General features: G+C 49.7%; 1 protein-coding gene across 3 annotated transcripts in view; it reads right to left on the bottom strand.

The window, feature by feature from the left end:
• The window catches only part of SH3GLB2 (SH3 domain containing GRB2 like, endophilin B2), a 41,436-nt gene that overhangs the window by 5,917 nt on the left and 12,426 nt on the right, over positions 1-23,093 (bottom strand). The window contains exons 2-9 of one of the 3 annotated variants that reach the window (XM_065418630.1): positions 20,899-21,040; positions 20,355-20,483; positions 17,158-17,291; positions 16,561-16,653; positions 11,098-11,160; positions 5,063-5,086; positions 1,691-1,780; positions 340-440 (exon numbers count right to left, since the gene is read on the bottom strand). In XM_065418630.1, the coding sequence (XP_065274702.1) occupies positions 340-440; positions 1,691-1,780; positions 5,063-5,086; positions 11,098-11,160; positions 16,561-16,653; positions 17,158-17,291; positions 20,355-20,483; positions 20,899-21,040 (776 nt within the window). The remainder of the gene's footprint in view (positions 1-339; positions 441-1,690; positions 1,781-5,062; positions 5,087-11,097; positions 11,161-16,560; positions 16,654-17,157; positions 17,292-20,354; positions 20,484-20,898; positions 21,041-23,093) is intronic. The other 2 variants (XM_065418631.1, XM_065418632.1) reach the window with 2 other exon arrangements.

Below are 23,093 nucleotides of genomic sequence, written 5' to 3'. Positions count from 1 at the left end.
CTCTAGCAGGTGTTCCAACAGTGCATGCTCATTGCATGGGTACAGACGTTAGTCCCAAAGAGCTGTTAATCCAGCCTGGTTCCAAGTCTCTTACAGATCCATTTAGAAAGGTGAACCCTGCAATTAAACACTTAATAAAACCACCCCAATCCCTTTGGGCCTAGGCAGCATGATCAGGATTCCCCATTACAAAGGTTGCTCAGAGGAGCTCTCCCAGAAATAAAGCTTTAAGGGCCTGATTTTTAAACCTAACCTCGAGTTTGTGTGGGGTTGCAGAGGTGGAGAATGCCGAGAGACCAGGAAATGATGCCTCAAAGGCAAGGAGGCCCCATCCCATACCTGCCCAGCTGCTTCTGCAGGTCCAGCATGTACTGGTAGCCCTGAGCATAGTAGGTAGCCTGAGCTTCTACAAACTCATGGAGACAGCGAAGGTGATTCACCTGAAGGGAGAAGACAGATTGTCAGCTGGTCTGTTTGTGACCTAGAGCTAAGGTGCAGCGGCACAGAGGAACCCCTCCCTACAGAGACACACACTTCTAGTATAGGGAAGTGGCAGCTGAGATGTGCATGGGCAGAGAGGTGCAGGATGGTATTTAAGATTTAATCAAGAGGTGTTTTTGTACCAGAGGCTTCCATCTAGGAGTTTGGGGACTCTGTAGGAACAAGTGGATGGGGTCTCTTCGACTGGAGCTTGTGCCTGGTGTTCTAGATGACTGAGCACAGGGTTAGGAGCTCAGCTGGTTAGTCCCCACAGCTCACGTTACTCACTCTAGATACTAGGAAGAGCCAGGCTTCTCCAACTTGGCGAAGTGCACGGATGCCTGCAGAGCTGTACGCGCTTGGTAGGATTGTGTTATTTCTATAGCACAATGTACATGGCTCATTATGCCCCTGCCTTGAGCACTCGAGGTTTGCACTAAGGCCTCAGTTTACTCCATGAACTTGGGCATTACATTGTGTGTCTCCTCCTCCCATCCCTCTACAGACAGGCTCAACATCATCCCAGAATCCTTCTAGAAAAGGAGTGGGCAAACTATGGCCCGGGGGCCATATCCAGCCCTCCAAACTTTTTAATCCAACCCTCGAGCTCCTGCCAGGGAGCAGGGTCAGGGCTTGCCACACTCCACACAGCTCCCAGAAGCAGCAGCATGTCCCCCCTCCAGCTCCTATGTGTAGGGGCAGCCAGGGAGTTAAGCATGCTGCCCCCACCCCAAGCACCACCCCCACAGCTCCCATTGGCCAGGAATGGTGACCAATGGGAGCGGCGTCTGCAGACAGGGCAGCACGCAGAGCTGCCTGGCTGCACAGGAGCCGCATGGGGGGACATGCCGCTGCTTCTGGGAGCTGCTTAAGGTAAGTGCCACCCAGAGCCTGCACCCCCAACCACTTCCTGTGCCCCAACCCCCTGCCCCATCCCTGATTCCCCTCCCGCCCTCCAAAACCCTCGGCCCCAGCCCAGAGCCCCCTCCTCCACCCTGAACTCATTTCTGGCCCCAGCCCAGAGACTGCACCCCCAGCTGGAGCCCTCACCGCCTCGCTCACGAAATTGGGGGTTGAGGTATGGATTTATGGCCCGCCATACAATTTCCATACCCAGATGTGGCCCTCGGGCCAAAAAGTTTGCCCACCCCTGATCTAGAAGGACACTATAGGTCCTTCGTCTCAGACCACTTGCCCCATGGGAACTCACATGTGTGCTGCTTATCCCCTCCAGCAGGAGGCGTGTCAATTCTGCCTGCCGATCAAACTCAGTCTGGGCCACCCGGAGCTCGTGTTCTGCCTGCAAGACAAAGGGAGCATGATGTGTTTCCTGGGCTGCAGAGGGGAAGGCTGGGTCCAGCTTCCTTTCTCTCCTGGAACAAGCTGGAGACCAGCTATAGACCCCTCCCGCCACCAGAAGGAGAGAAGTAGGGACACATTTACAGAGGTGGCTACTGATCGAATGCCTCCATTTGTGAAGCCCAACATCAGATGCATGGATCCTGGTATGCAGAGGTGCAGAGCGCCCCTGGACTCCCCGGGAGCTGTGCGCGCTCAGAACTCTGAGCACCTGGCTTATGGCAGTGGTGGGACTGGGCTGCCAAGAGTCAGTGGCCACTCTTGAAAGCTAGGTCCCAAGCCTCCATGTCTGCAGCAGAGTCTGCAATGCCTATTTATAGCCCATCGCCTCCTAGATCAGCCCTTCCCCAGGACAGCGGCAACCTGGAGGCCATGGAGACTAATCCATGATGGGAAAGAGCGGGTGGTGCAACTCTCCCATCCCACTGAAGTTAGAGCATGGGCAGGCCTTATGGATCTTTAAGCATTCATAGGGCCAGTCCTTCACTAACCCCCCCCCCCCCAAAAAAACCCCCATTGTCTATGGGTAGGAGGGCGCCACCGGAATTGGACAGCCAGTGCCTCTCCATGGAGAGGGTCACTGTGTGGAAGGGCACCTGGCAGTTCAGCATTCCCATGGGAGTTGCAGGGGATGCTGCTCCTTCTGCCCCCCACCTAAGCCTAGAGAACCACAGAGCTGGAGGGGTTTCTGCAGCCCAGCTCGGAGGAGTGTCTTACCTTTTCCCCAGCAGTTCTTGGGCAATTGTAGGGGGTTTCTCAATGGGTAACTAAGAATTTAACACTAGTCAGATTCCAGAGGCTTCCAGGGAGCTGCTCTGAACTCATGTTAGCACAAGATCAGGCCCAAAAACATCAGCTACAAGACAACTCTGCAGCAGAGGCCCTGGGAGGAAACACCCCACTTGCCAGCGCTGCTGCCCATGTGGGAGGAGAGATTGTAGAATTAGATGAGGGCTTTGAATGTAAAAGCCAAAGCCCTGCCAGACAGAGTAATTAATATGCAAAATCAGAGCCATAACTGGCCTTGCAGACAGCACGCTTACAAATTAATGGGTGGTTTGCAATGCTGGAACGATGCCCAAACAGATATTTCCAAAGTAACATTCAGTGCAATTAGAGCAGTCGGAGGATTTGTTTTGGGGCCAGGGTGGGGTGGGGAGGACATACCCTGATAGGAGATAAGTGGAGCATGCTAGCCAAGAACTTGTGTGAGAACCTCAACAGTGCTACCTGGGCCATGGCCAGTTTCCTCTTAGGGCTGGTTGACATGGGGAAATTGACCAGAATAGCTCTGTGCTGACACTTTTTTGGGGTGCCTGGAGTAAGTGTCCACACAGGGAGATATTACAGAACAGTTATTCTGGTCAGTTTCCCTACACAGTCAAGCCCTTAGTAGGTTTTTTTAATAGCTTGAGGCTGGAACTCAGTATATTTCCTAGGATGCGTCATCACCTCCAAAAGAAGTCCGGAGTTTATACATGCAAATCAAGCTTTGCTTTAAAGCAGAGAGATTGCTGTGGCCCACTGCCTTGGATCCAATGTTACTCTAGCACAATGTGGATAAGAGTACTCCAACAAACCCTCTTGGAAGATTGGCCTCTATTTTAAGCCAATCCGATTGAACAGTTTCTTGCATCCTCTGTGAAAGGAGATTGTTTAGGGGGGAAAAATAGATTTCAGGGAGCATCAGCAGTGGTGTATTGTGCACCTGCAGTGAGACCTTTGGGAAACAGTTGGCTACAGACAGAGCTGAGTGTTCTGGTGGGCAACCCTGGCTCCATTCCATTGGGCAGAGCCAAGGATTTCATTGGCAGGCAGCCACACAAGCTACAGTTTGCTCTCACACACCCAGCAATCGCTGCCAGCAACTGGGGCTTGAAGGGGGGGTGGGGGGGGGGGTGGGAGAGAACGGCATGTCTTGTCCCATCCAAGATCTGGGGATGTCTTGGGGACATCCTGAACTGGCTCCTAGCATGTTTGCCTAGAGATCTGAGGAGCATTAAGAGAGTTCTATAATATAGGGAAAGTCAGGGGGATAGTAGCTAGTTCATGTTTTGGTGCTAAACATGAGGAGTTACATGCATCTAATGGAAGAGGCCAGTGGCCCTGATTGGTACCAGGTGTGGTGTAAAGGAATTAACACTTCCTCCTGTACAATTCCACCAATGCATTTCAGCTCTAACCAGCTCGTTCAGTCTGCTCTCTAGAGGACATGATCATGGCAGGCCAGGCTCCATGGAAATTTGGGGATCTGGACACATTCACTAGGGATCAGGTTAAAGATGCAGAGATATACGAGAGCACCCTGGATTGCCAAGAGATGAAGTATCACCACTTTTGAGCATGGTCATAGCCCTTCTGATGTGCTAGGCAGGTATCTAATCTCTGTTCAGCACCCGACTATTCTGAGGTCCTATACAGAAGGTCAATACCCAATTATGTGCGGTCACATACCGGCCACATCTCTGCCTTTTTATAGTGTGAATTTATGCTGCTGAATACTCCAAAGGAGCAACTTTGGTTTATTGCCCATCCCCCTCAAGCCAAGACAGGCAACATAGAGACATGTCTCCTACACAGAACCACCTTTACTCTGAGAGGGGAAATGCTCTCTGGCTCACTTTTCTGCGCTACACAGCTTCTCGAAAGGACCATCTAGGGTGTTAGTGGGAATCCCTTCCTCTCTGTTACTTCGGTCTAGACTCAGCTCCTAGTCAGGCCCAATTCCTCCAGAACAAACAGAAAAGATGGCTCTTAATGGTGCCTGTATATTGAGGTGGGAGGAGTTTGTGCTGCAGGAAAGGAGCTGAATGTACCATTACAGTGCATTGGCTCTGCTGCTAGCATGGCAGCGCAGGGAGCTCCTAAGACTGCCTTGTATTATACACAGGGAGCCTAATTTTTTCAGATGCTGAGGCCTTATTAGGCAAGACAAATGGGCAGGTCCTGGAGATATGCAGATGTGGTCAAATTGCTTCCTTGCCAGTCCTACTAGCATTAGAGTTAGCTAGTTACAGTTCTCTTGCTCATCACCTCATCACTTAACCCCAGTGGGAAGCTCCCAGGGGACAGAGCTAACATCTCTGCTTTTAGCCTGCAAAGAGCAGTGACACCCTTGATCAAGCACCCGCTCCACATTTGGAGGACAAAGTCTGCAGGATGTGTGTTCTGCCTCCCATCCCACTCATTAACATTTCCAGCACTTTTTCACCTGTGTACTTACTTTTTCCACCTCGTCGCTCCAGAGCTGGTGGGGCCACAGAGCAACAGGAAAGGAGATCAGTGTTGGAGACTTCAAGAAGCACTCGGCAATAACAGCAATTGGTGCGGATACTCCACAGAACTAACTCCAGGAACAAGCCAGCCCTTCACCCAGCAGCAGCAGGCAGCCTTCTGCCCCAGAAAGGACACCTTCCTCAAGGAGCCCATTTTGCACTCCTCCCTACCTCCCTGCACCCATATCCTCAAACTCAGGAGATGTCTACACATGGAGGATCGTCAGGACTCAATGTGTTTTGAATTCATACCCTGCCTTATTCTGGATTAATGTCCTGTGTGGATGCTCTTATTGCCGAGAATCTCACGGAGAACATTAAACCAGAGCAGTTTAACAATAGCTATTCCAGAATGACTCCTCATGTAGCCAAGTCCTCAGTGTGACCCTGAGAGAGGAATCCTCTTAGTTGTCAGGGTACAGCACCTAGCACGATAGGGCTCCTAGGCAGGGAGTGGGCTTCTACAATACAAGTATGAAATAAGCCCTGGCCAGAACAGAATGCAAGAGCTGGGATGGGCAGAGGTGGAGGGATGGATAGAGTGAAGATCTCTAAACAGCAAGGTCAGAATAGCTCAACAATGCAATGATCTGCACCCCTCAAGCTAAGGTGGGGCAGGAGTTGAAGGACAGCCTCTTCCAGAATGCTGGTGGGGGGCACGGGTGTAAAACCGAGCAACGTCTGCAGAGAGACAGGGCTAGTGCAGACAGTTCGCCATGGCCTGGCGGGGGGCATGTGCAGCCAAGTGAGTGGTTGTGACAGTTTAAAGGAGTCCCTCACCCACTGATCTATAGCTCAGGGAGAACAGGAAAAGCTACATGGAATCCAGGCTGCTCTGTCTCTCTGGCTAGTTCAAAGCATCCCATGGGGTGGGGGGGGCAGATATGGGTGTTCGTAGCCAAGTTTGTCCTTCATAGGAGGAAGGCAGCACTGAACCCTAGCTCCCCTTCCCAGGCCTGCTGGAGCTTGGCCTCTGTCAGAGGAAGAGGCTCGTCTGCTCCTAGAAGGAGTCATCTCCCATCCTCCCCACTAACTCCCGGGGTAGGGCGGCACAGTCAGCTGCTCTCTGGGATCTGGCTTGGAGGTATGAAACATAACAGTCAACACAAAACAAAAACAAAAAACACAGCAACAGGAGAGGGACGAGAACAGGCAGAAAAACATATTGATCCACCCCAGAGGGTCCTTGGCCTTGTCTTTCCCATGGTCAGAAGTTTCCCCTCCAGCACAGCCACACACATAATTACTATTGACTAACCAGGGGGGGGGGGGGGGGGGGGGGGGGCGGGGAAGAAGAGAGAGATACCAAAGGAGCCGAGACAAGAACTGCAGCAAACTGGGAGAAGGGTTTAGTGGCCTAGAAGCCAGAGGGCTGAGCTCCAGTCTGGTAAAGCCGGAGATACTGAACTGGGACCCATCTCTGGGGACTCCCGACCCAGGAGAGCGACTGAACTGGGGCATGGAAGACCAGTGTGAAAGGACTCAAAAAATGGGACCCACAGGAGGGAAATGTTGCAGTTACCCACGGACTGAGTTCAGGGGCCCTAATGAGGGGAGAAATTGGTAGCCAGGCACTGCAGAGTGACCTCTGGCCCTGTTAGGATGCAGCACACTCCTCCTGGCACTGGCTTAAGCTTGACCACCCATAGTGTTACCTTGATGTAGAGGAATTTGTAAGTTACTTTTGTAGCTACACTGCATGATGTCACTGCTTAGAATTTCCTGGCCAGAAAGGCCCATATCCTCCTAATGCAGGAGTGAAGACCCTTTTACAAAAGGGCTTGGGCTAGAGTGGCATCTCCAGCAGTAGAGGGCCTATGATAAAAAGATAGCCGTTTTGAATCTATCCAGCAGAAGGCAGTGGTACACACAAACTAGCCATCTCACCACAATACCCTGCATTGAAAGCCAGAGCTGTTTGTGGACAGTGACGGAGAGAGACTCCAGAAATCTGACAGCTCCATGGGGCTCCAGTGCCCTGTTCTAGGGCTCCAGTCTCAGCACACAGGTTTGTCCATTGCTTTAAGTATTGGGCTCTCCCTCCCGTCTAACCCTGTCTAGCTATGTATTTAGTGCACTAGTCACCAGTGTTCATCTTTAATCCAACTTTGTGCTGCCTAAACCAGCCCTGGAGAGCTTCCCCCAGGACTGCACTGGAGACTCTTGCTACTTGTCTAATATGGTCTTTGAAACCTTTGTACACTCAGCTACTAAGCTGGGCCCACAAAGACCTTAACACCCCACACTTGGAAAAAAATAAATCAAACCCAATTCCAATATAAGCCAGATGCTCTCATCCCAACCCCAGCAGCCACAGAAGACAGTGGGAGCAGGGCAAGAGTCCATGCATGGACTTCCTACAGGCAGTTAAAGCAACACAGGGAAGATGAGTAAATGCTCTTCAAAAGGCTTCTATCAAAAGGCAGTAGATGGAAATCCCACTCTAGCACATATACATCAGTACAGGGCCTATGACCTCTGTTTAGCCTTGTGGAGCAACATGCACATCTTCTGCCTCATGATGTTTCCACAAGCACCAACCCTCCCTTCCCATTAGGTAGTGGGATCTCCATCTCTTTAACCCTGTGGAAGTGTTATTCTAAGCAGGTATTCATGGGTTAATAGGCTCATTCTCTGAGGTCTGTCCAGCTAGAAACAGCTACTTGCTCAGCAGAGGCAGTGATAGACCTCTCAGATTCATGCTGCTCTTATTAGTAGAAGAGGTCAGACCTTCCCACCCCCATACGCTATCAAAGCGTACCACTGCCCTTTACCAGATAGAATCTCTGCCATTTGCTCAAGGTTTTCGGGAGCCCAACTGGCTGCACTTGTGAAGTTATCCAATTAGTACCCTGCACTTCTCTAGAGCATAAGAGTTCCAAGCAGGTGTGTGGCTGGCTAGCTGGCCATGTGGCTGTAGGCAGTCATGCATTAAAACACCTCAGCAAGGCACCAGATCCCCCCCAACACCATCATGGGCAATGAGTGGCACAGGGCTGATGAGACTGGGAAAGGCTGAATGCAGTGCTACCTTACCTCCCTACTCCCTCCCACACCAAGAGAGACAGCTCAGCTGTTTCAGCAGAAAGCTCCAACTGACGTTCTCAGAAGCCTAGCTGGAGCCTGAGGAACCCTCTTTAGGGCTATGCAATAGGTTTTCCTTAGAGCCTGTCCTACGAGTACAGAGCATGGTGAGTGGCCAAACCAGCATCATCCAAGAAGGGAGACCTGATCCATCTGAGTGCAGATTATTCTGCAGTCTGACAACAGAGCAAGGGAGGGGGGCTGCTCCTTAGCTCCTACACTTCAGCTCAGGACACAGCTGAGAGACTAGGGGCAGGGTGGCCTAAGAGTTAACAAGAATTTTCCCTAGGCACATCCCTTTTTTCCGGAGGATCAGATAGGGTGAGGTCATCCAGGACCATTGTACACCTCTTCTCTCCCACAAATAGAGAGACAGACTTTTGAAGTGCGAGTCCAGCTCTGTCCAAGTTGCATCTGGCTTGCCCCGAGTGTCTGCAGTTTAGAATCATGAGAAGCTGGGAACATGCTGACTCATTTGCTCACTCGCTCATGCACAAAAACCAAGCCTGTTACCTTCTGGAGACAACAATCCCTCCCTCCAGAGAGGAGGAGGGAGAAACAAAAGCAAGATTAGCAGCTACAACTGCAGGAGTGAAAGGGTTAACATCAGGTCACAAACAGCAGAGGCACATGGGAGTTGGGCCTAGAAGAGAAGCAGAGCAACAGCGTGTAGAGTTCCTTCCCCACTGGGATGCCAGGCCCTTTGGGATGGATGCTGGGATTCCAAGCTGGCAAGAGAAACCTCCACAGTTACTAAGGTGGCCCTGTCTGCACTGGGCAGGGAAGCTCAATTAGCATCTCTCCAGCTAGCCAGGGTGGACTAAGCCTTCCTAGAGGTACCACCAGGATCCCTGCTCAGTGCAGAGAGAGGCCAAGGTGGCACTTCCTCTCCATCCACCTTCTTGTTGCTGCCAACTGAGGCTACTAGTTGCAGAAGAAAATGCCACAAGCACTTGCGAACACACACAGAACAAACAGCCAGAGCCCTATCGCTGCTACAAGCACTTCATGGAATATAGACACTTGCCAACCAACTCACTCACTGGGCTAGGAGTGGTTATGGGCAAGGCCCATGTGCAATTCCACTATTAATGGGTAAATCCTAAAGAAAAATCCTGTTGGAGGAGTTTGGATTGGACATAGTACAGAATTTACAACCAAGCCTCCTATTACTTCCTCAATTCCCAGGGCACCCTAGTCTCAGAGTTGGCCTTTTAAAGGGATTGAGCTGCTCATTGTAGAGCTAGTTCTGTGCAGGGCTGAGCATGTTGTGGGTAAGTCAACGGCGTTACACCAGAGAGGAGTTTGACCTGAGCTTTGAGGTGGGGAAGAATTCTATGGGCCAATGCCATGATTACGTATTGCAAGCCCAATCTGCAGTTACAGTCTTCTAGTCTGCGGCTGCAAGACATGGAAATCCATAAGACACTGGAAGTCACAACCTATCCAGAGGCTTGGCTTCTCAAGTCTCTGATCTGCAGAAATGCAGGGCACGCTCCAGTATTTTGGACTTACTAGCATTTAGGCATCTGATAAGGAGCTAGTCCTGTTTTCCCCCTCTGCTCTCCAGTACCCAAACTAGTTATCGCAATACCTCCATTGCCATTAAAAGTCTCACACCCTTCACCAAGGGAACCAGAGCTGTGAATGGATTGGAAGTGCCACTCCAGAGGAGAAAGGAGAGATCTGCAGCAATTGCTCGCTCAGTCTCCTCCAGGTTTTTAGCAGGACAGTTACTGAATAATTTGGCCTATTGAAAACAATGTTGCACCAGCATCATGATCTAAAAGGGTCAGGGCAGATTCCCTGTGGAACCAACACTGATGTTCCAGCCCAGGCACTTCTCCCCAGTTTGGGTGTTGCATATTAGATATGCTGAATTAACTGCAGCTAAAAAAAGTCACTCCCATGTGGCTGTGGTTTGCTTATGCATTGGGCTTCCCCATTTGGTGCCTACACAACCCATCTTCCAGTCTCCCAGTCCCAGGTCACACAGCCTGACAGGGGCATCAGTGTTGTTTCACAAGTGGTTCAGAAAGCGAGACAGTCACCAAGTTTTCAACATTTTAACAAGAGATTGGATATCGTGCAATGGGGAGCCTCGAGCAAAGCACTGGACACTGATGGTTCAGCCACACTTGACGCAACATGCTAGAGAGGCAGTGGGCAACTCATCCACCCCCAGCACAACTCAACGTTGTCATCTAGCCACTAAGATCTCCCACCAGCCAGGGACTCCTGATATGGGGGAAACCAAATCAGTAGGTGAGTTTTGAGGCCATCTCTCTTCCACTTCTAACAAAGACAAAGGCCTTGTACTGTTGGCCTGACATCACTCATGCCACAGGTAGCAAACAAGCATTAGGAGTGGGATTGTAGGATTACCCCTTGCTTAATCAATTTAAACTAGAAGCCTCCTGAACTTCAGTATGCTGGTGGCAGTCCTGCTCTGATCAGGGAGCCACATACACTGTACTCCACCAGGGCAGCAACCCTGCATTAGCCCCACATGGATAGAATAGTCCGTGGGGGGAGGGAGGAAGCCAGCTCACAAAGGACTATATTCCTCCCTCTCTCCAGTTCCTGCAAGAACCACCAAAACACTGGCAGAGGATTCCTGGTTTGGGTTGGGAAAGGACAAAGAGGGCCAGTAAATACTCAGCTGCCAATCACTGACACCATCTCCACCCACAACACTCTGCCTTAGCCATCAAGGTTTATCTGCAGCACATCTCTGCTCCCACCTAAGGGCAACAGTCAGGTATGAGGGAAGGAAGGAATCCTGGGCAGCCCATTTCACATTAAAATGTTGAAAACAGCATAATGCTGGGTCTGAGTTGAAATCAGGTTGAGACACAGAGGTTAGAACGTAGATGTCTAGAAGATGAGGTGATCTTACCGCTGATGCACTGGCGGAGAGAATGTAATTACGAGGTCTAGTCTCCTGAAAGTCAGGCACAGCCTAGGGAGGGGGGAATAGAGTTTCATGTACAAGTCATGCAGAAGAGTCAATGGAAATCAGTCCTCCCAATGAATGGAGAAAAGGGCTGGCAGTGCCCCCAACATTAGCTCCTAGAATAGTGGCAGACACACTTGGTCTCCTAGAGGGCTGGGGGGCGAGGTAGCCTGACAAGTATGGTGTGCTGCAAGGAAGAGATCATGAAAACTTCCAGCTGAACCGAGGGCCTTGCATACACTAGGCTCATCTGTCAACTAGGTGAGCAGTTGCAGATCCATTTACACCAGCAAGTCAAACCAGAGTCTGAGTGAAACATTCTGAAGTGGTTTGAGCCTAGCCCTAGACACAAAGGCCATTTGTTCCTGGTCTGGCTGACTTATGTGGAAGGATTTTAAATGGTCTTAGCTGGACCCAGAGCGAAGACTCAAAACACATTTCCAAGCCCAGTGCAGACAGGGCCTTAGCATCTCTTGTACTGACTCCGAGGTTCCTTCTTACCTGCAACCTATGGATCTCACAGGTTACAAAGGATGAATATGCAGCTAATTCAGCCACAGAATGGGGGTATGAGGAAACTCATAACTGGGCAGAGTTTGCTCTAGCATCCTGCATTATGTTCATGAGGAAGTGCACTTACTCTACCCAAGATGCTGTTAGCACACACCATGTGGAGACATGGCCTCATCTACCAGCTCCACTCCCTCCAGGGTCTATTTCTGCCAGAGGCACCAAACTTCTCTTCACATTCTCACATCTCAGGTATTGGCACCTTGAGACCCATGCTTTTAGTGAAAAGGAGGGCGATACAAGTCACCCCCACCACCACATCAAAACCTCTTAAGAATCCCACCTTCATTGTGCACAGGAGCATATCTAACCCATCGCCTTGCCGGCAGAGGACTCTATTCAGTAGCATTTGCAGACTCTCTACCTGTACTTCATGCAAGTGGGGGAGGAGAATAACCAAGCCATCTTTGGCCATAGTTGGACCCCTGCTACTGAGGCAGTAGGACAGGAAGGGTAAACTGCAGATTCTTCCCTTATGGGAATGTGGAACATGGCCAAGAGAAGACCATTTTATGATGGGGTGAAGTGAGATTCATCCCCTCCCATGCCATAGATAGCATGTTCTCATTAGCCACTTCAGCATCATATATATAGAGAAGCTGTAGTTTGGATTGGGGTGGAAGGCACAATGTATCCAAGACTATGCTATGGCCTTCAGTTTAACAAGGGCAGTTGGCTCAAATGGATTGAGTTTGAGGTCAGTTACTCTAATGTAAGCCCCTCAATTTCTGATTTGCACAAGCATAACAGATCAGAATATGGCCAGGCAAGTTTTGATCATGCAGCGAGCTGGTGTGCGACAGTCATATGATCCAGCATTTCTAACCCCAGCCAGATGTCTATAATCCTCTAGGCTGAGTACATCTCACCCATGCTAATCTTTTTACAGCACACCCAGCTTGACTTAAATGAATTGGCCCAATTTGCTCCAATTAGCAGCACCACTGAGCAGATGCACAGGCCCAATTCCATACACAAGAGGATTCAGCCAGCCTCTCATCAATAAGAGACTTTACCTCATGGGTTTTATGAGCGTGAGAGGAGAATAACCTAAACTGAAGAGGAAAACAAAAACAAAAACAAGAAATGCATTAGCTGATGAGATGATCCTGAGTAGGGCCCAGCTGACCAAATCCACACTCCCACTGGCCAGATGTGGAAGGTAGGAGGAGCACTCCAGAAGACCAAGATTCTTATGCCTCAGTTTTCTGGGTAAAGAAGCTAAGTTGAAAAGATCTCTCTCCATCCATGGCCATCTCTGTCTCCAGGATGGCTTCCTTGGACTCTCAGAATTGGTCTTGTAGCACATGGTATGGAGGAGGCAAGCAGCTATCACGCCTCTGCACACTAACATGTTTCATTTGCAAGCAGTGATCAAAAGAGAACATGAAGACTGGATGAATACACCTCCTCTCCCCCCCACCACCCAAGTTCCAATGTAGTGGGGAAAAAAAGAGGGCAGAGCCCTGGAGCTTAAGAAGGGACAGTACAGCACTGCAGACCAAGTTCAACCACTGCCCATCATTGTCTAACTTTCACATCCTTCTTTCCCCAAGGAGGGAGACTTGTTCTCCAACCCCACACCCAACATGGAGCCAGAGGTAAGAGAGTCAGTCATGTTTGTACATGGGATCCAGCCTCCTTTGAGCACTGCTTGCAAGAGGCTTTAATGGAAACTGATTGCACACTCCTGGAGAGGGGCTGCAGGCAACCAGGAGGTTTCCATTGTGTTTTTGGACACCCTTGTGTCAGGCAGCCACAAGCCCAGACTGCATGTGGAATGTGCTCTGGGGTTGCTGCCTGACATTTTTTAAATGGGAGAGGGACAATGAGAGGCACTAAGGAAAGAAGTCACAGCACTATTAACACAGTCAATACTCACATCTCCCTCACACTGAGCAAAGTTACAGAAAAAAACAAAACAAAAAAGGTTAGTGAACAAAAACACCATCAACGTCAAAGACAAAGCAAGAACCCCGCGAAGGTTAGAGGGGACACAAGCCAACCCACGAGACAGAACAGCAACTCACTGATTTTGGGGATACCAGCTTCTGAGGTTCAGCCCCAAGAGAAACAAAAGCCAAAGGGAATAAGGAGTGGAAAGGCACAAGATCTGTGCTACCTGGAGGGGGACATGAGCACAAAGTTTGGAGGGAGAGGAGTTACCCAGGAAAGGTAGGACACTAATGGAGGGGGTCGTTTCCGACAGCCGTCTTCAGGTCAGGTGTTAAACACGTTAACCAACATGGATTGTACTAGAACCAATTGCTAGTTAATATACATTTAAAACCTGACTAGAATTCAGAGCCCACATGTCCCATGTTGGCACTTTCTGCCCACCTGCTACAAGGGCCTTGCACACAATAGTGACAGCCACAATAAGAAAGCACAGAACCCTCCCCATAGCTGAGTCCAGGTAATCAGTCTCCATAAACTGGGCTGGATAAGAGGATTCTTAACTATGCTGGTATCCAAGGTGGCCATCTGGGTCAGGATTGCTCATCTACATTAGAGGACTAGTTATGTTTCCAGGAAGCAGGGTTATGCATGGGCATCTGCATTTCTAGGGTTGTTGAGGGTACTTGGGAATCAAGCTCAATACCCCAGCAACAAGGTTTATGATCTCCTGTCACATGGTTTGTTGTAGCTGTAGCACTTAAGGGCCAGATGCCTGACCAAAAGTACCCCTACCAGAGGTTGGATTACTGCTACACACCAGCAGAGCCCTGGACAAAGCCTTTTAGGGCACTGAGCTACCGAGTCATTGTCCAGAACTTGTGCTGCCTATGCAACTGAAGAGGAGAGGAAGGAAGGTCTAACTCTGCTCCAAGAGAGTGAGGCAGGAAAAGAGAAGGGGTTAGCATTTTCTGACTGTAGTAATCACGTACCATTTCCAGAATAGCAAGGGGCATCATGAGCTGGACGGGGTGTGGGTAGGAGGACAGGGAAGTGGCACAGACTTTCCACCACACTCCTATCTGAATTTGGACCCAGACCAGTATTCACCATTTACTGCCTTGAAACCAAGATCACGCCCCCACCCCACCTCACCCCCTGCATGTCTACACATGGGGAAATTGGTGTTTCTGAAAGTTGTACATCTGGGGAGAACAAGAGTCACCTTAAATGGAAGTGGGGATATGGAGGGCAAGTTTTCGTGCAACCTCAGCTATTCCATGTTGGGTGGAACCACAGGCTCCACTAGACAATCAGCAGAGCAAGGGGGGAGCTGGCTTCTCCTGAGGTTGTGTTCAAAACCAGCTTACCCAGGGGATACAGAGCATGTGTGTTTGCAGGTGTTAGAACTGGAACAGACCTGTTGACTGAAGGCCTTTGATGTTACCATAGCTACCTACGCTCCTCAGAGGCAGCCACACAACAGGAACCAATGTGGAAAGAGGGAAGGAAGGAAGAGTCCCTGGGACATAAGTCATCTGGGACACATGGAGAAGCCAAACGAAACCTAGCCGCATGACGGCTGGCAGGACGGGTGAGGCCAGGACACCGGTCCTGGTATTTTGTAGCAGGAAAGAGCCTGACTCGGTGACAAGGATTCCAGCTTGTTCTGACTGTGGCCACTAGTTCACTGGGTAGAGCTTGTAGCCTCACTGCAAGACTGAAGGCTTGAAGTTGTGTGTGGGGCATATCCATGTGTCCACTTTTACTTTGGCTCTACTGCAGACCTGTTGAGCAGGATACTCTGAGGAGCCCACCTTCACAGCTGCATCTGCACTAGCTTTTCCTTCCTATTTCCCCAACGGCGCTAGAGCAGCCCAAGCAGTAGTGAGCAGCATTGGCGTAGCCAGCACCCTGGTGTTTTAGCCATCGTGTGACTCAGGTGCAGGCACAGGCATCTGGTCAGAAGAACAATTGTTGGAGATTCTCTCCAATTGCTTCCATAATTCTGTCTCCTGAGTCCGAGAGTCAGAACAAGGCTCCCTCCGCTCCAGTGACTGGACCTGGAGTTTGAGTGGCATTTGTCAACCCCTGCCCTGTTTCTGTAACTAGAGATTCTTGAACTGAGAAAATTTACCAGCTAATTCCCAAACCAGAATGGAGCAGCCAGCTTGCATTTTTTTGCAGCTAGACTGGCAGCGCCAAGACAGACTGCCAGCAGTCTCATCAGCAAGCTAAGCAGACATGACTTGGGAAGCCAAGGGAGCAGCTATCAAGAGGCTCAAGTAGAGTCACTTTTCTGACTTTGACTGCATGCTCCTTATTGGCAGAGCCCAGGGCAGGCTGGAACTTGCAGGTGAAACACTGCTCTTAGTTTTGAGCCCTCATTTGAGATTCCAGGAGTCCTGCAGGCTCCCAGTGAAATGTACAGTTAACCCCACCTCCCTAGTCCTTTCAGTTGATTTTCTAGGGGAGAAGCCCCAGATTCAGCTTGGAGTCCCTATTTTCTGACTGGAGTTTTACAAGCCTTCTGACAGGACAGCGTCTCTGGTGACTGGCACAAGCTTCACCAAGATTAGACCAGGGTGCTTAGCTGCTACCCCTCAGAACAGCTGGGAACCTGTGTCAGCTAATCAGAAAGCAGGGTTTCTCAAGGACCAGGTTAGACTCACACCACTTCCAAAGCTCCCCAGCAAGGCTGTGCCCATGAACAAGCATGTCTCCCCTGCAGACAACAGGCACTGTAAGCCAGTGCCTCTCACACCGTGCTGAGTTGCTCCCTTGCGCAGAAGTCACCCATACCCCTACCAGATGCAGCACCAACAGCAACGCAGGCAGTATAGACCGACTCTGGGTCACGAGAGCACTTGGCACTCCCTCTCACATGCAAGCCAAGCCCTGGTGTGCAGAAAGGAGGAAAGGAATTATGGGAGAAATTACCGATGCTTTTGCCTCAGCAGCCTTGGCTTTCTTCAATCTGGCCTTGCAGGCATCCAGATCCAGACGGCGGTTCTCCAGGATCCTCCTCTCTTTCTAGAAAAGGAGAAGGGGGACAAATAAGAACCAGGTGCTTAGAAATCTTTCCTGGCAATGTGAGAGAGAAGCCACCTGGGAATCAAGCTGATTTGTTTGGTGGCAGGGAAGGGGGTAACAGCAGATGCACTGGCACCATTGGCAGGAGCGCTGGATAAGGATAAAGGGCCAACCTTCTAGAGAGTGAGAAGGAGCTTCTGGTCTGGCCAACCTGGCTATAAAGGATTAATTTATTGTCCTATCACCCCTGCGAGGGAGAGACAAGTAGCCCCATTCCTCCCTCCCCACACAAATGAGGGAAGCCAATGGGAGAACTGGGATTAGAACTCCAGAGTTTGTAGCTTATTCCCCTGCCCTGACAGGGTTGTTAAAGGGTTGGAGGGATTCCTCTAGCCTTGTTTTCACCTCTCCCCACTTTCCTGAAAAACAAGAAGAACAAAGGTAGCAAGTCACAGGTGGGCGGACACTGGTTCTCTCTCTCCCCCCCCTTCCTCGCCTACTCACAGTAATAGTTCGCCAGTCCCCTTCCAGGAAGTTGCGCAGAGGATTCAGGAAGTTGATGGAGGCAGAGTGCATGAAATCACGTTCGGCTCCCCCCAGGCGCTTTTGGGTCTCTCCAACTTTGAGTAGGGTCTTCCCTGCAAGTTGCCAGAGGCCAGATGGGAGAGGCATTAGCTTCAGCAGGCATCGGGTTAACACTATGCCTTAGCCTTATCCTAGTCACCCAGCACATTTAGGTTAGGATGCTCTCACACAGTACATTGTTCAGGTGTGTGCATTGTGGATCAGCTGTGCTAGCAGGCACTTTCAGACCAGGTGGTTATGGCTCACTGCTTGCTGACAGCCAAGCCAATCCTAGCCAAGGAGGGGGCAGGACGTTCAGTCAGTGCTATGCTAACAGTCCACCCTTTGTTTGAAGCCTCTCTACCCACTGGCTCTTGCTGCAGCTTTGATGTTATCTGCCTGCTGATGCACTTACTCCACTGCAGTCTTTAGTATCAGGCCTGCCCAGGAGCATGTGATGCAGCCCACAATCTTTAGTAAGGGTGTTATGGGACAGATTATTACAGCCCTGGGCGTATTTCATGGATGCACAAAAACAGAGCATCAAATTAAGAGGCACCAGAGCAGATAAAACAAGCTGATTGGGGTCTGATCAGGGCAATGCCGGCTAGCTATGGGTACAATTACAATGGCTCTGGCTGCAACAGGATGTGCTATGGAGCAAGCTATTGATTTAGAGGGCAATAAAACCCAGAGCTCACTGAGAGCTGTGACAAAGCTGAAAGTTAGAAGGGAAAGTCAGTGTTTGATTTCAGAGTCTGCCGCCTAAGAAGCAGTTGGGTCCCTCCAGCAGGCTTAGGGTTCTCTGTTGGCTTGGAGAGGCAGAAAGATACGTTATTGTGTGTTTTGACATTAACCTGTCAGAACTTCTGACTAAGGCTACAGGACAGCAAAGATGCTGAGTTTGAGTCAGCACCTTCCCCCCCCCCACAAAAAAAATTTAAAAGAACGGTGCATGGTTCCCTTCAGGGTTTGAGCCTTTAGGGTTTACAGTTTCAAGCTTTCTGGCCCTCATGGTTGTGAAGAGGTTTTCAATTGTAAATGTGAAAATGAACATTCTGTAAAGCCTCTGCTCCTGGAATCATGTGAGGTGGCCACACTCAGACTGTGCCAAGTTGATTGGGACAGCTCTAAAGCCAGAAGTCAAGTAATGATATCCGCAGCCATTTTGTCATATCCCTTCGACATTTCACCTTCCAACTACTCACTGCTCAAACACAGTAGTGCTGTCTGCAACTACTGCCCCACATTTACTGCATCCGGTCAGGTCATGCCTTGCTAGAGCTGCCAGCTCCAGTAGCTACCCTGGTAAGTCTCCACACTCCCTCTCCACCCTATCAGGTAACCATTCATCTTAAAAAAAAAAAAAAAAGTAATACGAGGAAACTCACTGGTTCCCAGCCATTCTCCTCTCTGAAAGAAGTTTGAGGCAGAGCTTGAAATTAGATCTTCCTGCTCCAAAAGGACAGGCTTACACTAAAGGAGACTCCATTAGCAATATAAGGTCCATGATACTCAGTTGAGCTATTCCAGTTAGGTGGAAGGCAGTGCCCCACAGTTGCCTGCTTGCCTCTTTTTTACTAAAAATATGGGGGATGTTGGGAGTGTCTAAACCCAGCACTAAGGAGACGACATTACTGAAAGCACAAGTTAGAAGGTGAAGGGGTGGGGGTGTAGGTTGGAGGGAGAGAAACTATAATAAAATTTGAGCTATCAGAATAGATTGCGAGTAGGACTCACTGCAGCTTTAAATGCCATCCTTAAAGATGGTCTTTAGACACCACCTGTAATCTCCTGCTGCTCCAGGGAGCTGCAGCTCATTTCCAGTATATGGAGATCTCTGCTCCAGAGAGGAGAGCAGATTTACTTAGACTTTGCTCCCAGCATTAAGCCTTATGGAGGGGAACGTGTGCCAATTTGTCTGCGTTTGCCCCATCTGTTAATTGGCTCCCAAGCCCCTGAGCAACAAGAAAGCAACTGATGACCAGATAACTATATGGAGGTGAAGAGAAGAGCAAAGGCTGAAGGATAGTTACAGTTCAGTGGAGCCAAGGAGAACTGAGACATGGCTTGAACCAGTTACTGGTCCTCTCTTCAATTCAGAAGTCTGGTAATTGCCCAGCAGAGTCAGATTGGCGATGAAGTTGTTAATACTATGGATAAGGGAATCAACCCTTTAGGTCACATGACCAATATTAGGGAAGGGAATGTTGCAAACAGATTCACTTGCATATCACAGCCCTTCAGATAGCTTTGCCATGCTTATTACACAGGGCCAAAGGTGCTGGAACATGCTTTTAGTTACAAGGTATTCACTCTGGAAAGCTCTCCAATTTCTAGAACCATTGGGCTTTTCCTGAGGTTGTGCCACTCATTTCTTATTGCCTATAAAGGCACTAGCACATTAGCAGCTGATCTCACCCAATACCGCTGCTGTGGCACCTAGGATGTAGAAACTTGAACCCAGCTGTGTTTAGGTGGAGGATAGAAAGACTGAAGCCGAAGCAAGAGCTTCTGTGGATAAGAGCTTCCCCCTTCCAATCTAGAAATAAAAGCAGCTGCGCACAACTGTATCACCATCTGAAGTGCTACAGCAAACCCAGCTTATCCACAGTGCATATGTTCCAACTTAGTAGCATCCAAAATTCTTCCATTTGAGAGTTTATTTGAGGATAAATAAACTGTGTTTAGGTGGAGGATAGAAAGACTGAAGCCGAAGCAAGAGCTTCTGTGGATAAGAGCTTCCCCCTTCCAATCTAGAAATAAAAGCAGCTGCGCACAACTGTATCACCATCTGAAGTGCTACAGCAAACCCAGCTTATCCACAGTGCATATGTTCCAACTTAGTAGCATCCAAAATTCTTCCATTTGAGAGTTTATCACAGAGAACCTATCAGCGGGACAACATTCCAGTTTGGTTCTTGCTTGCACAAGTGTATTAGATGGTACACAGTGAACACCATAAGCTTTCCCCAGAAGCCTGCCAGTGTTAACTGGCATTGGAAACTAGGAGGCATCAGGTCTCATTTTTGGGCTGGTTGGGGGAGGAGAGAATAATTTTAGGAACTCCAGTAGATTTGTAAGGACTGAACCAAGCACATAAGCTGTTGCCCACTTGCCAGTGCCCCATGACTCACCATATGGAGTCCCTGGCCCAAAGTCGTTGGCTGCCTCCACCATGTACTGGGCCAGCAACTCCCCATTGGTGACACGAGATGGCACCTTCCGGTCTAGCTTCTCATAGAGGAATTCTTCCACTCTGACACCTGGAACGAGAGTGCCCCGGGCTGTTACAAATGCAAGTAGGGAGAGCAGAGAGGGAGATGCTCCCACCCACAGAGCCCTCACGTGACAATAGCCAGTATAGGAGGCCACCGTGCTTTAGACAGAGGTGTCAGTGCAGGGAGAAAAAGAGGGGGTCAGTTTTCTCATTTCCTGCCTTCAGAATCCACAGGGCAGGTCAAGGCTACTGAATGCCAGCCAGATACGGACACATTCCATCTTTCTGCCCATCCCTGGGTATGATGGTTGTGTCTTTGCAAGCACCACCCTCAGATTTCCCCCTGTAGATCTGATTCAGTAGAGTTCACTGGCTGTGGGGCATTTCTATTAACTCCATTGCTGCTATGCCACAGTTAGAGCACCAGCACTGCAAATGCTTGCCACAGAATCAGTGCTTACTAGGGTTTGGCTGCAGCAAGACCTCAGTCTGATGCAAGATCTTCTCAGTCCAGTTCTTGGTGCAGTCTGCCTTGGCCAGAAGGTTTTCAAAATGGGCATCTAGTTCAGTCTTCTCAGCCTGGCCCAGCTTCTCCTCGGTGAACTGCAGAAGCAGGGGAGGGGGGTAGGAAAGACATTAGAAGATCTGCTCCACTGAAGCCAGGTTGCTAAGCCATTTGAAGAGGTTTTGTGAAACCTGCAATGTCTAGCAGGTTAGACATTCCTCTCAAAGGAATGTTCAGCGAATGAGTCCAGTAAAATCCTCTCATTACAAATTCTAATGCTTTTTTGTCTGTAGATCTCCAAGAACCTTACAGGTGAGGGCAAGTATTGTGCACCTTCAGCATGGGCAGCAAGATAGAGAGCATTACCATTGCTGAGTGACTGGTGGAAGAGCTAAAAATAGAACCTGGTCTGACCTGCACTCAGGGCTAGCCTACCTCCCTTTAGGGAGTTAGTTATTAAAATCCAAATTAATTGGAAGCTAGAGTCTAATCAGACTGTTTCACAGTTCACATTTCAAGCTCTAGATAGTTTGTGCCACAGATGTCACATTCCTTTATGTAGAATTATTAATGCCCTCCAAATTTAGGGCCCACTTCTGCAGGCTTTCCCCCAACTCTCACTGACAATACTGAGTACCTAGCAGAATTAAGCACTTAGTTTTCAGCATGGGGAGAAAGTTGAGAGAGTCATTCCCAGAGTTTACCAGCCAACCTTTCCAGACGTGGGAACATTCTTACTGAGGTTCTACTGCAAGGAATAGTTGTTTAATGTCTAATTTTATGACCAAGGAACTCACTTGCCATATTCCACATGCTGCTTCAGTGCAGCCTCCCACCCCAGCTCCTTTGCCCGTACATAATCCTGAACAGCTAATAAACTCTTCAGGCCAGGGTCCTGGGGAGAACTCTCAGCCTAGAGTGAGGGCGGGGCTGAAGTTATCACAGCCAAGGCATCTTTTCACCCTCCTGACCCAGAACTGCTGGGGGGGGAGGGGGGGAGAAGAGGAGAGCTGGAAAGGCCCCTGGTGTAGTAACTTAGGCCTCTTTGCAATAGGGCTCTCAGAAGGCAGACTAACAATTGTCTACCACAGAGCCTGCACAGGGGGAATCCTCCCCAGGCTGGATACAGAGCTTGTAGGGCCCCTCAGTGCCACTCAGACAAGGGTCTGAAGAGCCAAGCACTCTTTGGGGGGGTAAATTAAACGCTATATTTGCTGGAGGTAAAGAAATTTAAACCATCATCTCTTTATAGGGCTAGATTAAAAACAGTGAAGAGGCACCAATGGACTGTAAATTGCCACTACTGAACCCTTAAATTCCTCAAGTCTTTAGGGTTCCCCCACCCAAATCAGAAACACCATCAAAGATCAAGTGTGCACAGTTGAGGCGCTATTCTCTCCCCATCCTCACCCGCAGGAGACACGAGCCCCAGTTTTTAATATAAAAGCCTAGAGCGGGGTGGCCAACCTGTGGTTCCAGAGCCACAAGCGGCTCTTCAGAAGTGAATATGCGGCTCCTTGTATAGGCGCGACTCTGGGGCTGGAGCTACAGGCACCAACTTTCCAATGTGCCGGGGGGTGCTCACTGCTCAATCCCTGGCTCTGCCACAGGCCCTGCCCCCACTCCACCCCCTCCCCTGAGCCTGCCATGCCCTCACTCCTCCCTGCCACAAAACAGCTGATTGGGAGGTGCGGGGAGGGAGAGGGAGGTGCTCGGGGGGGGGGGGGGAGGAAGAGACTGATGTGGGGCTGCTGTCATATTACTGTGGCTCTTTGGCAATGTACATTGGTAAATTCTGGCTCCTTCTCAGGCTGGCCATCCCTGGTCTAGAGGTAAGCAAGTTCTGATAACTTCTTACTCACTCTATTCCAGTTCCAGCTCTTTGCCTCAGTTTTCCTTTTTTACCCACTTCTTGCTACCTATATAAAATAGGTAATACCTTCATGAAGTGCTTTAAGATCCTATAGAAGTGTTCCAGGACAAAGAGGAAGCCAGGTAACACTCACAGTCAACAGGTCTGGCACAAACATTTTGCCTAGTGTTCTATTGGTTTAATGCACTGCTCAAATAATCCCAGCTCTTTCCTCCTGTATTTATTCTGATACAAAGTTGCATCACAGCTTGATCAAACAAGCCCCCAAAAGGCTGGCC

Source organism: Emys orbicularis, chromosome 18 (assembly GCF_028017835.1).
Source record: "Emys orbicularis isolate rEmyOrb1 chromosome 18, rEmyOrb1.hap1, whole genome shotgun sequence".
Classification (NCBI taxonomy): Eukaryota; Metazoa; Chordata; order Testudines; family Emydidae; genus Emys; species Emys orbicularis.
The sequence above is the reverse complement of the archived record's forward strand: the minus strand, read 5'-3'. Positions and strand labels throughout refer to the sequence as shown.